Source organism: Notolepis coatsorum (genome assembly GCF_963971535.1).
Source record: "Notolepis coatsorum genome assembly, chromosome: 15".
Lineage (NCBI taxonomy): Eukaryota > Metazoa > Chordata > Actinopteri > Aulopiformes > Paralepididae > Notolepis > Notolepis coatsorum.
This window is the reverse complement of record NC_140179.1, coordinates 91049849-91063010: the sequence shown is the minus strand read 5'-3', so window position 1 is coordinate 91063010 and position 13162 is coordinate 91049849. Positions and strand designations below refer to the sequence as shown.

Here is a 13162-nt window from a genome sequence, read left to right as displayed (position 1 = left end):
GTTTACGGGTTTTCGGTACAGTGGGGGAAAGTTTGGCTTTCCATGTTCCACTCAGGGGTGATGTAGTGTGTAATGGTACTTGTAGGGCTGTCAACGAATATTCTATATTGAAATTAATATATCGACTTGTAAATAAAAAAAATTATAATAATAATTATATTAGATTGTGGGGGAAAAAACAGCCCCCGGTGGGCGGTCGTTAGTGGTTAACATACCGTTGTATTCGTTCGGTACACTACACAGCCGTACGGTACGGTACGGTACACACTGAAACGGTTCGGTTCGGTACGGATACGTGTACCTTTGCACCCCACAGTCTCTTTTTCTCTCTCTCTCTCTCTCTCTCTCTCTCTCTCTCTCTCTCTCTCTCTCTCTCTCTCTCTCTCTCTCTCTCTCTCTCTCTCTCTCTCTCTCTCTCTACTTGATCCATGTTTCGGGGGATGGTCACTAACAATAAAAGATGACCCACAACAACAATGCGAGTGGAAGTACATACCTAATTAGAGTAATTATAATGAGTTACTTTTCACCTCTGTATTGAAATACGAAAAATAAAATGTGTCATTAAAAGGACATCGATTGCACATTGATTGCTTTTGAACCGCCAACATTGTTGTCATGAAGGATTCATTTATAATAGTTCACTCTCTCTCACACCCTCTTTTTTTCCATCCCCCTCTTCTCCTCATCTGTCTCTCTTCCTCTGTTTATCTCCCTTTCTCCTCCTCATCTCTCCCTCTTCTCCTCATCTGTCTCTCTCTACCTCTCCTCATCTCTCCCTCTTCTCCTCATCTGTCTCTCTCCTCTCTCTCCTCCTCCTGTCTCTCCTCTCCCTCTTCTCTCTCTCCTCCTCTCCCCCTCTACTCCTCTATCTCTATCCCCCCCCTCTCCCCCCTCTCCTCTTCCTCTCCCCCTCTCCTCTATCTCTATCCCTCCCCCTCTCTTCATCTCTCCCCCTCCTCTATCTCTATCCCTCTCCCCCTCTCCTCCTCCTCTCCTCCTCTCCTCCTCCTCTCCCCCTCTCCTCCTCTATCTCTATCCCTCCCCCTCTCTTCATCCCTCCCCCTCTCTCACCCTCTCCCCCTCTCCTCCTCTATCTCTCCCCCTCTCCTCCTCCTCTCCCCCTCTCCTCCTCTATCTCTATCCCTCCCCCTCTCTTCATCTCTCCCCCTCCTCTCCCTCTCCTCTCCCCAGGCTTGTATGCTGGCATCAAGTTCTTCATCATTGACTTCCTCTTCAAGAGTTGTCCCAAGCTGAGGGACAAGTATGACACGTACTACATCATCTGGACCGGCCTGCCCACCGACCCGCAGCTCAAAGAGCGGAGCAACGCCATCATGACCCGACGGGTGAGAGGACCAAACTCACACACATACTCAAGAGAGGCACGCAAATGCTTGCATACTATTATGGAGCGTTTTATTTTTAATTTGTTTAAAGGACAATACCAGTCTAGTATTGACCTCTCACCGTTACCAGAGTTTGCCCCTGTCTTTGATAAATGTTGTGTTCATAGTTTTTTGTTGCTGATCTCAGGTTACCTTACTAAACACCATTCAAACTGCCACTGATGTTGAAAAGGGGTGGAACACACTCCATGGGACTAGAGAAGTTGTTTGAAGGTGTCCGGGCATAATAATTCAGCCTTCTGGAAACCACTGTAGTTGTTATTGTCTCCAGATTGATTGTATATTGTATATTCCTCTTTAACTTACTTTTTTACTTACTTTTTTACTATATGAAGCGCACTCTCAGGGGCTCATACAGAACCAAGCATTTCACCGTAAAGGACAAAATAATAAACAAACTTGAAACTTGAACTTGAACTTGGTTGCTGCTTGAGTAGAGTAGCTTGTAGTAAAGTTTTTAGTAACGTTAGTGGAAAATAAATAATGAGTGATTTTCACACGGGTGAATTACCAATGTCTAGCGACTTTTATATTTCCACCCCCTTTCAACATCGGTGGCAGTGGGAAAGGTAGGCTGAGATCTCCCATACATACACTTTATGCACACAAGACTTGTTAAAGGGGTGATCTCTGGTAATGGAGACACGTCAAAGTACGAGTGTGACACATTTACTTGACTATAGCTGTAGAAACAGGAGGCCTGTATAAAACCAGCAGATCAGTCATCACTGGGGATTCAAAAGGGAATGTAGTGACATAATGTTGCAAATCATATCGCCATGACAATAACTTAAGTGAATTACAAATAGGATAGTTAGTCCTAAAATGCACAAACGCACTAACGCACCAATCATTTGACACATACACACACACACGCGTCACAAAAGAGCACACGACAGTGTTGCATACAGCACCATGACCAACTCTCCTGCCCACAGTTTCTTGTCATAGCCGGCCATGAGGCTCGCTCTTAAAGGACAAAAAGCAAGGCACCCGGGAGCTCCAGTAGCTCACCGCGTATCTCGGCGCTATTTCGGCGTCGGGGACAACCGTGCGCGTCACGGATCTGGGGTACACGAGTTCGACTCCCGGACTCGCCGTATTTTCTCAGAGTGTCTTCCCCTGATCTATATCCCATTCAACCTGTTTCTGTCGGTCATGCTTGACCAGAAAAAGCGATAAACGCTAAAAAGAACCAGCTGTCTGGTCAAAGTAAAAAAAAAAAAAAAAAAAAAAAGCAAGGCACCCTTTTCACATCATCTTTTACCGCTACTGAAGAATTAAAGTTATTTTCTGCAGATTCACCATTGCTTTTGGCTTCCATCTGAACATGTGCCTTAACCCTTTCACTGCCGCACTACCAAATGGTTAACCCTTTCACTGCGACAATACACAGAATGTTAACCCTTTCACTGCCACACGACAGCAGGTTAACCCTTTACTATCACACTACAGACGGTTAACCGTCTGTAGTGTGATAGTAAAGGGTTAACCTGCTGTCGTGTGGCAGTGAAAGGGTTAAAGGTAGAATATCTAAGGCCGTCAAACGGTGACCTCTAGGCTAAAGAGTCCTGCTTGGCATTACTTTTTGTTTAGTTTTGGACTGAGGTTTGTGATGGAGTTTATAAACTAAATTATAAAACTAAACATGATACACAACGTATATTCTATCTATACAAACTATGCTATGCGAATAAGCTATGAACTATGAACTAAACTAAACTATATACTCAACATAACACACAACATATATTATATCTATACAAAATCATTAACAGTCAAATATTATGTCAAAAGAAGGCAAGAATCTGTAACTCACATTATCAAAAAGACTGGTTTGGTCCTTTTGAGTATAGCACAATATATACAGTACGTCCATTTCCATTATGACCAGTGGCTCCCGACTAAATCTGATTGAATCTACTGATCCTCTGCATTAGCCTCTTGATAGAACATTGTATTCACTCATTTCTTTTTACATATTTCACTTAAAGGGACAATCCACCCTAAATAGAATGAATCCTGGGGCTGCTCCATAGACAGTGAGTAGTGGAACAACTTCCACTATGACAGTAACCATGGTGATTTTACTGGGCTATGATGACAGTATGACAGTACCCATGGTGATTTTAATGGGATATGATGACAGTATGACAGTACCCATGGTGATTTTAATGCGATATGATGACAGTATGACAGTACCCATGGTGATTTTAATGCGATATGATGACAGTATGACAGTACCCATGGTGATTTTAATGCGATATGATGACAGTATGACAGTACCCCTGGTGATTTTACTGGGATATGGGATACATTTAAATAAAACAAATTTGGATGTAATGGCTCAACCAAAACTTTTATGAGCCCATAAAGTTGTTTATAGGTATTGGCCTAACTGTCCAAGACCATTGGAATAACACAATGTAAATGATTGTTTTAGGGTGGGTTTTCCCGTTAATATCTGCCCTCGCTGTGTGTGTGTGTGTGTGTGTGTGTGTGTGTGTGTGTGTGTGTGTGTGTGTGTGTGTGTGTGTGTGTGTGTGTGTGTGTGTGTGTGTGTGTGTGTGTGTGTGTGTGTGTGTGTGTGTGTGTGTGTGTGTGTGTGTGTGTGTGTGTGTGTGTGTGTGTGTGTGTGTGTGCACATATGCGCAATTTGTACGTCTGCTTGCTTCTGTCTTTGCTGTGGTGACGGTCACAGGTATGTTCTGTTGTCTCTTTCTCTCAGCTCTCTGGCTCTGAGAAGGTAGGGACTCTCCCCTCGGCTTAATTACTAGTGCCTGAGTGTGTCACCAGCTGACGCTGAGCTCTGTGTGTGTGTGTGTACGAGAGAGAGTGCAGTAAGTGTGTATGTGGAAATGAGCGTGTGCAGTTTGTGAGTGGGCGTGGGCCGTGACACACCTCGTGAGCTCAAGTGTTTGCAAACAAATGGCTCAAAGTGTCATATTATTGGCCATTGGCTAGAATGTAAAGATCCCCTCCAATCAAAGACGTGTTTTTTCTTTTATGTTTAACTCCTCTTGGAGGCATAACTTTGACTATACAGATTGTTATTGGTGAAGAACTTGTCACCAGAACATCTTTTTCACATTATGCTCCTGGAGAGAGAGAGTGCTTCGCTGTACTTCCCTGAAACCTGGGTTGCATGTCACTCACTAATAATATAATCATGGGCCAATATGTGGTAACTTGACACCTTTAGCTTCAGCATACACAGAAAACGTAGATATTGACACGTCTTGAAAGGATATAAGATGCCGGCTTAGAATTCCCTGTAAATATCAATGGGTGCTTGTTGACAATTTGCATATTCATAGATCCTTGCATTCTTAATGAGGGTAAATGTGTGCCGTCGGGCACAAATTTGTTATTCAATATAGACAAATGTTCACGGGTTAAAATACATCTGGAGGGGATCTTTAATATTCACCATTATTTGGGCTGTCCATGTGTGAAACGGTTTGAAATGATCATAATATCAAAATTCACAGACATGCCCTGTGAGAACTGTGTTGTATTTAACCAGCTGTAACGCATGACACATATATTCTCCCCTTAGAGACGTTCAGATTTGTACAACACTATTTCAATGATGTTGATGTTGATACAAAAAAAAAGTCCTTTCTCAGCACAATCCATACTAAGCTCTGGATAGTTAGCCACAAACCAGTATGAGGAACAGCATGGATTGTGCTAAGAAAAGGACTCTACGCGTCGGCATCCATCATTGGTGAGTAAGAAATAGGGCCACGGTACCAAAAATCTGAACTATCCCTTTAATAGTAGCTTGCTGAATCCGTACATTCCACTTTATTTCACCTACATAGTCGTTAGTTGTAGTACAGTTTCTTAGTAACATTTGCTTGTTGTGTAGGTTAGCTTTAGCTAAAAGAATCCTGCAAATTTGAGTGATCCCAGTATTAACATCTAAGAAGAAAATACGAATCATTCACTAAATGGATATGGCTGTGTCTTTAGAACTCCGCCTTGATCACCAGGTGAGCAGCAGTAAGACAAGGGCCCTTTCAAGTGTACACTACCCAAGGTTGTGTCTTTCAAGTGTACACTACCCAAGGTTGTGTCTTCCAAGTGTACACTACCCAAGGTTGTGTCTTCCAAGTGTACACTACCCAAGGTTGTGTCTTCCAAGTGTACACTACCCAAGGTTGTGTCTTTCAAGTGTACACTACCCAAGGTTGTGTCTTCCAAGTGTACACTACCCAAGGTTGTGTCTTTCAAGTGTACACTACCCAAGGTTGTGTCTTCCAAGTGTACACTACCCAAGGTTGTGTCTTTCAAGTGTACACTACCCAAGGTTGTGTCTTGCCTGAGCATGACAGGGAACTGCATTCATCGGCATGCCAACTTACCGTTGTAACCGCTCTCCTAACCCCGCCATTGGTTTACTAATCTGCCAAATGACACACACCGTACCGTAGGGCTTGATGATACATGGTCATGATTACACTATGATATGATATGTATTTTCACTTGGACCATTAGACTAACAGATGGCGCCCCCTAGCAGCTGTACTGTACTGTTATGTAATATTATGAAGTATGGGCAACATGGCGAGGCCAGAGAGGGACCTTTGCTCTTGGCTTTGCACGAGACCCTCCCCACCCCGCACCTCCGCGGCTGCTCCTTTAGACACTTTGCAAGGCTACTAGATCAGAAAATAGCATAACTTTAAAGGGATGGTTCCGATTTTTGGAACCCCCGGGCCTAACGGCGATGTTGATGGATGAGACGGATTCTCGGCACGATCCATGCTTTTCCTCCTTACAACCACAAACCGGACCTAGTATGAGGAACAGTGTCGATTGTGCTGAGAAAAGACTCTACCGATCAACACCATCATTGGTGAGTTAAAAAAATCTGAACTATCCCTTTAACTTTACTTTTGATGTTGATGAAAAATTAGCTCTACTTTCTGACGAGGCAAAGTAAGAGCTTCCGTTAGGTGGGCTGCTATTGGACGGCAGGAGGTGGTGTAGCACCAGTCTCTCTCTGCTCCAGACTCTCATCTCTCAACACTCTATCCTGTATCCTCTGTCCTCCTCAACCCCCTCTCGCCCTCTTCTATCTCTCCATCCACCCCTCTCTCCATCCTCATCTCTCTCCTCTTCCTCTTCTCTCTTCCTGCTCCCTCTTTATCTCCTCCCCCCATTGTCCTTCTATGGTACCTTGTCCCTCTCTCTCTCTCTCTCTCTCTCTCTCTCTGTCTCTCTCTCTCTCTGTCTCTCTCTCTGTATCTCTCTCTCTGTATCTATCTCGGTCTCTCTCTCTCTGTGTGTCTCTGTCTCTCTCTCCTTTCGGTGTCTGTCTCTTTTTGTGTCTCTGTATCTCTCTGTATCTTTTTCTGTCTCTCTCTGTCTGTCTTTCTCTCTCTCTGTCTGTCTGTCTCTCTCTCTCTGACTGTCTCTCTCTCTCACTCTGTCTGTCTGTCTCTCTCTCTCTGTCTGTCTTTCTCTCTCTTTCACTCTGTCTCTCTGTCTCTCTCTCTGTCTCTCTCTCTCTCTCTCTCTCTCTCTCTCTCTCTCTCTCTCTCTCTCTCTCTCTCTCTCTCTCTCTCTCTCTCTCTCTCTCTCTCTCTCTGTCTCTCTCTCACTCTGTCTCTCTCTAGATTCAGCCGATGGCGTCTCGTAGTAACCTGGCGACCATCCCGAGTGGCCTGAGCAGGGAGGAGGAGACGGGTCGTGCCTACTGCACCAAGAAGGGGGCCTTCCACGAGGTCTTCAACCTGCCCGAGATGGAGCGCCCCCTATCAGGTGAGACGCAGAGGCCAACTCAAGTATTATCTGGACAAGGATCACCCTGTCTTAGAATGGACCAAAGAAGATTGTAGCAATAGCATGATGTTGGGAAACCGATCCAAATTGTGTTTGCTCAATGGTGTTTTAAAGAAATACATAGACATTCTGGCAAATAAAGGCCATAAAGACTGGCACCAATCTTGCCTCTCTGCCTCCAATGTGAAGGGCAGTATGCTGTATATGCCATGCTTATCAAAGTGGGCGGCAGTGGCTCAGGAGGTAGAGCCGTCGTTTGGTAATCAGAAGGTTTCCGGTTTGATTGGCAGCGTGTCCTTGAGCAAGACACTTAACCCCTAACTGCTCCAGATGAGCAGGTTGGCACAAGTTGTAAAGTTATTTGGGGAAAAAAGCTATATAAACGCAATCCATTTACCCTCAAAGCTGTTTAAAACAGATTGTTTTAGCGGCCTGTCTGTGTACAGAGGCTAGTAGAATAGTTCCTAAGTCTAATTTACCCATTTCTCATACTATTTTCAAATCATGAAATATGTTCATCCAACTTGCGGATTTGCGTGAAGTCCTTTTACCTTACTGTAGAGATGATGCAACTTTGTAATATCCAATAGACCATCGTGTGTCTTAAGTCATTAATTCCTCATACTAGCTCTGGAGAGTTGGCCACAAACCAATGTAAAGTCAATGAGGTCAAGCTCTAGTCTGTACAAACTGGCTCGCTGAAATGTACCTTGTGTACACTATGGAATATTCAGCGAGCCTCAGTCTGCTTGTACAGACAGGAGCTCGACCCCCTTGACTTTGCATTAGTCAGCTATAAGGCTGAGACGATATGCCATTTGGAAGAATTGATAAATCGGGACCAAATTATCGATAAATATAGATGTTTTTATTAGTATACAAAATATTATTTAAACAACAAATTTATGTTTATTTTGCAGCAATTCTTTGTTGTTGCCGCCATCTTTAGTGTTACAGATTTCCCCATTCAAAACTACCACAGTGATCCTTCTCATTTTATAGTCGGTGGTCTCTGGATGTGATGGAGGAGTGCACTGCATATTGAATGCACAGTGCAGAGTTGCGATTCAACTGAATTTACATGAAATGGGGATGTTTTAACTAAAACATGCCACAAGACCTAGTATTTTAGTACAGTATAAAGTAGGGATGCTCGATATTGGCTTTTTTACCGATATACCGATATTGTCCAACTCTTAATTTCCGATACCGATATCAACCGATACCGATATATGCAGGGTCTCCCCCCCCCCCCCAAAAAACGGAATAATTTCAGGTAATTAACATTACATATCTCTTGTCGTGGAATGAACACATTAACATTATGCATACTTTTGACAATAAATAAAATCAGAATTTGTTCTTACTTGCTTGCCTGGGTAAATAAAGGTTATAGAAATGTAAAAAAAAAAAAAAAAAATTTAAACCGATACCGATATTTTCCGATATCACATTTTAATGCCAATATCGGCCGCTAATATCGGACATCCCTAGTATAAAGTATTAAAAATAATTATAATAATAATTATCGATATATCGATAAGTGGTCTCAGCCTTAGTTAGCTAGCCAGAGCTAGAATGAGGAACAGCATGGATTGCTGAGAAGATACTCTACCAATCAACATAATCTTTGGTGAGTAAGTAATGAGGCTCAAGAAATCACAACTATCCCTTTTAAAATACACTGTGGCGAATCATTGAGGCGCAGAGGGGAGACCGGTATCTATTCCTAATTGTTACCATCTTCTAGTAACTCGTCGTAGGTTGATCAAATACCTTATTTAAAATACCTTTAATTAGGGATGTCCCGATCCGATCACGTGATTTTCCGAAGATCGGAAAAAATATATATATATATATATTGGATTTTTTTTTTTTTTTTTTTTTTTATTCAACAAACATGACCATGTTCACGTCTTAAACTCATACTGACGCCTTAGTTTTGGTTTTAAATTGCATATCATCATTCATTTATTTATTGTCACACAGAGCAGAAGAATTTTGCCAAAACAAACCAATAGCATCCAGCTGCAGAACGGCAGACCAGCCACACTCTCAGACCCAAACGCATTTCCTTTGATTTAATTGTACATCAAATGATTTATGTCAAGGATTGCAATGCCTCGCTTGAATGAAGTTAACTTTTCACCTGGATAACGTCAACATTCAGGGTGAATGTAATGTGAGAAATTGGGATAAAATTATTATTTTTATTTTTATTTTTTGATCGGATCGGGAAAGTTTGGTATCGGTAGATACTCAAAAGCACATGATCGGGATCGGATCGGGAGCAAAAAAATGTGATCGGGACATCCCTACCTTTAATATTTCAAACCATAGAGTTGCCGTTGTCATGAGATGTGTTGTTCTGTGCTGCTGGCAGTGTGTGAGAACGGCTGGAGGTGCTGCCTGATCAACAGAGACAGGAAGATGCCGACGGACTACATCCGGAACGGAGTGCTCTACGTCACAGAGAGGTAAGTAGGACATCAACCTTCTCTGTATCCATGTCTCTCTCTCTGTATCCATGTCTCTCTCTCTCTGTATCTATGTCTCTCTCTCTCTGTATCTATGTCTCTCTCTCTCTGTATCCATGTCTCTCTCTCTCTGTATCTATGTCTCTCTCTCTCTGTATCTATGTCTCTCTCTCTCCGTCTCCTCTGCCTCTCTCTCTCTGTATCCATGTCTCTCTCTCTCTCTCTCTCTCTCTCTGTATCTATGTCTCTCTCTCTCTCTGTATCTATGTCTCTCTCTCTCTGTATCCATGTCTGTCTCTCTCTCTGTATCTATGTCTCTCTCTCTCCGTCTCCTCTGCCTCTCTCTCTCTGTATCCATGTCTCTCTCTCAATTCAATTCAATTCAAATAGGCTTTATTGGCATGAAATATTAACATACTTATTGCCAAAGCAAGTTCAACATACAAACAATAACATATATATTAAGCAATACAATATCATAATATTAGTAATAACAGTAAGGACAATCAACAAGAAACATATTAATTTACAAAATAGTCACTCGATCGGGTAGTCATTTTTCAAGTGTGGCCATTCAGATACATTTACAGGGCTTGTTCTCTTATTTTGTGACAACCGTCTACATATTTTGCAGCTAATGCTGTACACTGACTTTTCTCCCCACACATGTATAGTAGCTTTTGGTGATCAGGGAGATGGATAAACTGTGCATCAGTTTTGTTTATTTTATCAAAGAAGACTTCTCTTAGGTCCTTGTATTTCTCACAGTATAGCAGGAAGTGAGGTTCTGTCTCAATGTCCCCCTGATGGCAAAGTGAACACAGCCTGGCCTCTCTGGGCAGCCAGTTTTGCCTGTGACGGCCTGTTTCTATGGCTAGACTATGTCCACTCAGTCTGTACCGTGTCAATGTTTTTCTTAATTTTATCTCATTCACAGTAGTCAGGTATTCTGCCACCATGTACTCTCTGTTTAGGGTCAAATAGAATTCTAATTTACTTTGAGATTTGGTTGATTTGTTCCAATATTCTATATAGTTTTCTTTTTGTTTTGAGATTATTTGGTTGGGCCAGATTTTTTGGTATCTGTCCTGGAGCATTTGTGGGCAGAGCTTTCTGACTAGCTGGCAGAGGGGACTCTTATCTGGGTTCATCTCTTGGCTCTGAAGGGCTTTGTAGTGGTAGGAGTGGGGGTCACTTGATTGGAGGTGTGTGTAAAATTTTATGGCTCGCTTTTGAATTTGAATGATTAGGGGGTATTGGCCAAGTTCTGCCCTGCATGCATTATTGGCAGTGTGTCTGTGGACCTTAAGTAGGTTTTTGCACAATTCTGCATGCAGTACTTCTAATGGGTGTTTTTCCCATTTTGGGAAATCTTGGTTAGTTAATGGACCCCACACTTCACTGCCATATAATATTATTGGATTTATTACGGAATTTAGAATTTTGAGCCAGGTCCTAATTGGGATGTCAATTGGAATTTTCCTTTTGATGGCATAAAAAGCCCTTCTTCCCTTCTCCTTCAATTCATTCACAGCCATATTGAAGTTTCCATTATGATTTATTTTCAATCCCAAATATGGGTAGCTTTTTGTGTTTTCTAATATGTGTGTGCCTAATTTAAATGTATTATGTGAACTCTGAGACTCGTGTCTCCTTTGAAAAATCATGACTTTAGTCTTCTTCATGTTTACGTTCAGAGACCATGTCTGGCAGAACTGGTGGAGGATGTCTAGGTTCTGTTGTAGACCCTCTTTAGTGGCTGACAGCAGAACCAGATCATCTGCGTACATCAGTAATTTTACATTGGTATCGTGCAGAGTCAGACCGGGTGCAGTAGAAAGTTCTAATAACTTTGCTAATTCATTTATATATATATTAAACAATGTTGGGCTTAAATTGCACCCCTGGCGGACTCCGCGACCCTGGGTGAAGAAATTTGTTCTTTTATTTCCAATTCTAACAGCACATCTGTTTTTTGTGTACATGGATTTGATCAAGTCATATGTATTTCCTCCAACACCACTTTCTAGAATTTTGAAGAAAAGACCTTTGTGCCAAATTGAGTCAAAAGCTTTTTCAAAATCGACAAAGCAGGAATATATTTTGTTTTTGTTCTGTTTTACGTGAATGTCAATTAGGGTTTTAAGAGTGTATATATGGTCAGAGGTACGATAATTTGGTAAGAATCCGAATTGGCTTTTACTTAGAACGCTGTGTTCTGTAAGGAATTCTATGAGTCTGGTGTTGATGATACTACATAGAAGTTTGCCCAAATTACTCGTCACACAGATACCCCTATAGTTTTTTGGGTCATGTTTATCTCCACTCTTGAAAATTGGGGTTATGAGTCCTTCATTCCAGACATCAGGAAAATAGCCTAGATTTAGTGTCAAATTGAATAATTTTAAAATAGCCAATTGGAATTTTTCAGAGCTGTGTTTAATCATTTCATTTAATATGCCATCTGTACCACAGGCCTTTCTAGCTTTAAGGCACTGGAGTTTTGATTTCAGCTCTTGTTCTGTGATTGGGAAGTCTAGAGGGTTTTGATTATCCTTTATGATATTTTCCCATTTTTGTAATTTTTCACATATCTGGCTGGTTTCCGTTTTTGTATTCAGGGGTACAGTTGTAAAGAGTGATGTGAAGTGGTTTGTCTCTCTCTGTATCCATGTCTCTCTCTCTCTGTATCCATGTCTCTCTCTCTCTGTATCTATGTCTCTCTCTCTCCGTCTCCTCTGCCTCTCTCTCTCTGTATCTATGTCTCTCTCTCTCTGTATCCATGTCTCTCTCTCTCTCTGTATCTATGTCTCTCTCTCTGTATCCATGTCTCTCTCTCTCTGTATCCATGTCTCTCTCTCTCTCTGTATCCATGTCTCTCTCTCTCTCCGTCTCCTCTGTCTCTCTCTCTCTGTATCCATGTCTCTCTCTCTCCGTCTCCTCTGCCTCTCTCTCTCTGTATCCATGTCTCTCTCTCTCTGTATCCATGTCTCTCTCTCTCTGTATCCATGTCTCTCTCTCTGTATCCATGTCTTTCTCTCTCTGTATCCATGTCTCTCTCTCTCTGTCTCCTCTGCCTCTCTCTCTGTATCCATGTCTCTTTCTCTCTGTATCCATGTTTCTCTCTCTCTGTATCCATGTCTCTCTCTCTCCGTCTCCTCTGCCTCTCTCTCTCTGTATCCATTTCTCTCTCTCTGTATCCATGTATCTCTCTCTCTCTGTATCCATGTCTCTCTCTCTCTCTGTATCCATGTCTCTCTCTCTCTGTATCCATGTCTCTCTCTCTCTGTCTCCTCTGCCTTTCTCTCTGTATCCATGTCTCTCTCTCTCTGTCTCCTCTCCAGATGAGATTGCGCCAATGGTTTGCATTGCATTGAGTGCCATGTTGTGATTTGAGTGGTTCTGCAAATAGTCAAGTGTCATTTAGCTCACAAAGAACTATTTTAATAGCCCTATTTTCAGAGGTTCCGCCTAAAGGTACAT

General features: G+C 42.2%; 1 protein-coding gene across 1 annotated transcript in view; it reads left to right on the top strand.

The window, feature by feature from the left end:
* gramd4a (GRAM domain containing 4a) overlaps window positions 1-13162 on the top strand; it is a 146651-nt gene that overhangs the window by 127912 nt on the left and 5577 nt on the right. Inside the window, exons 14-16 of the mRNA XM_084330783.1 lie at window positions 1195-1349; window positions 7037-7181; window positions 9586-9679. Coding sequence (XP_084186909.1) covers window positions 1195-1349; window positions 7037-7181; window positions 9586-9679 — 394 coding nt within the window. The remainder of the gene's footprint in view (window positions 1-1194; window positions 1350-7036; window positions 7182-9585; window positions 9680-13162) is intronic.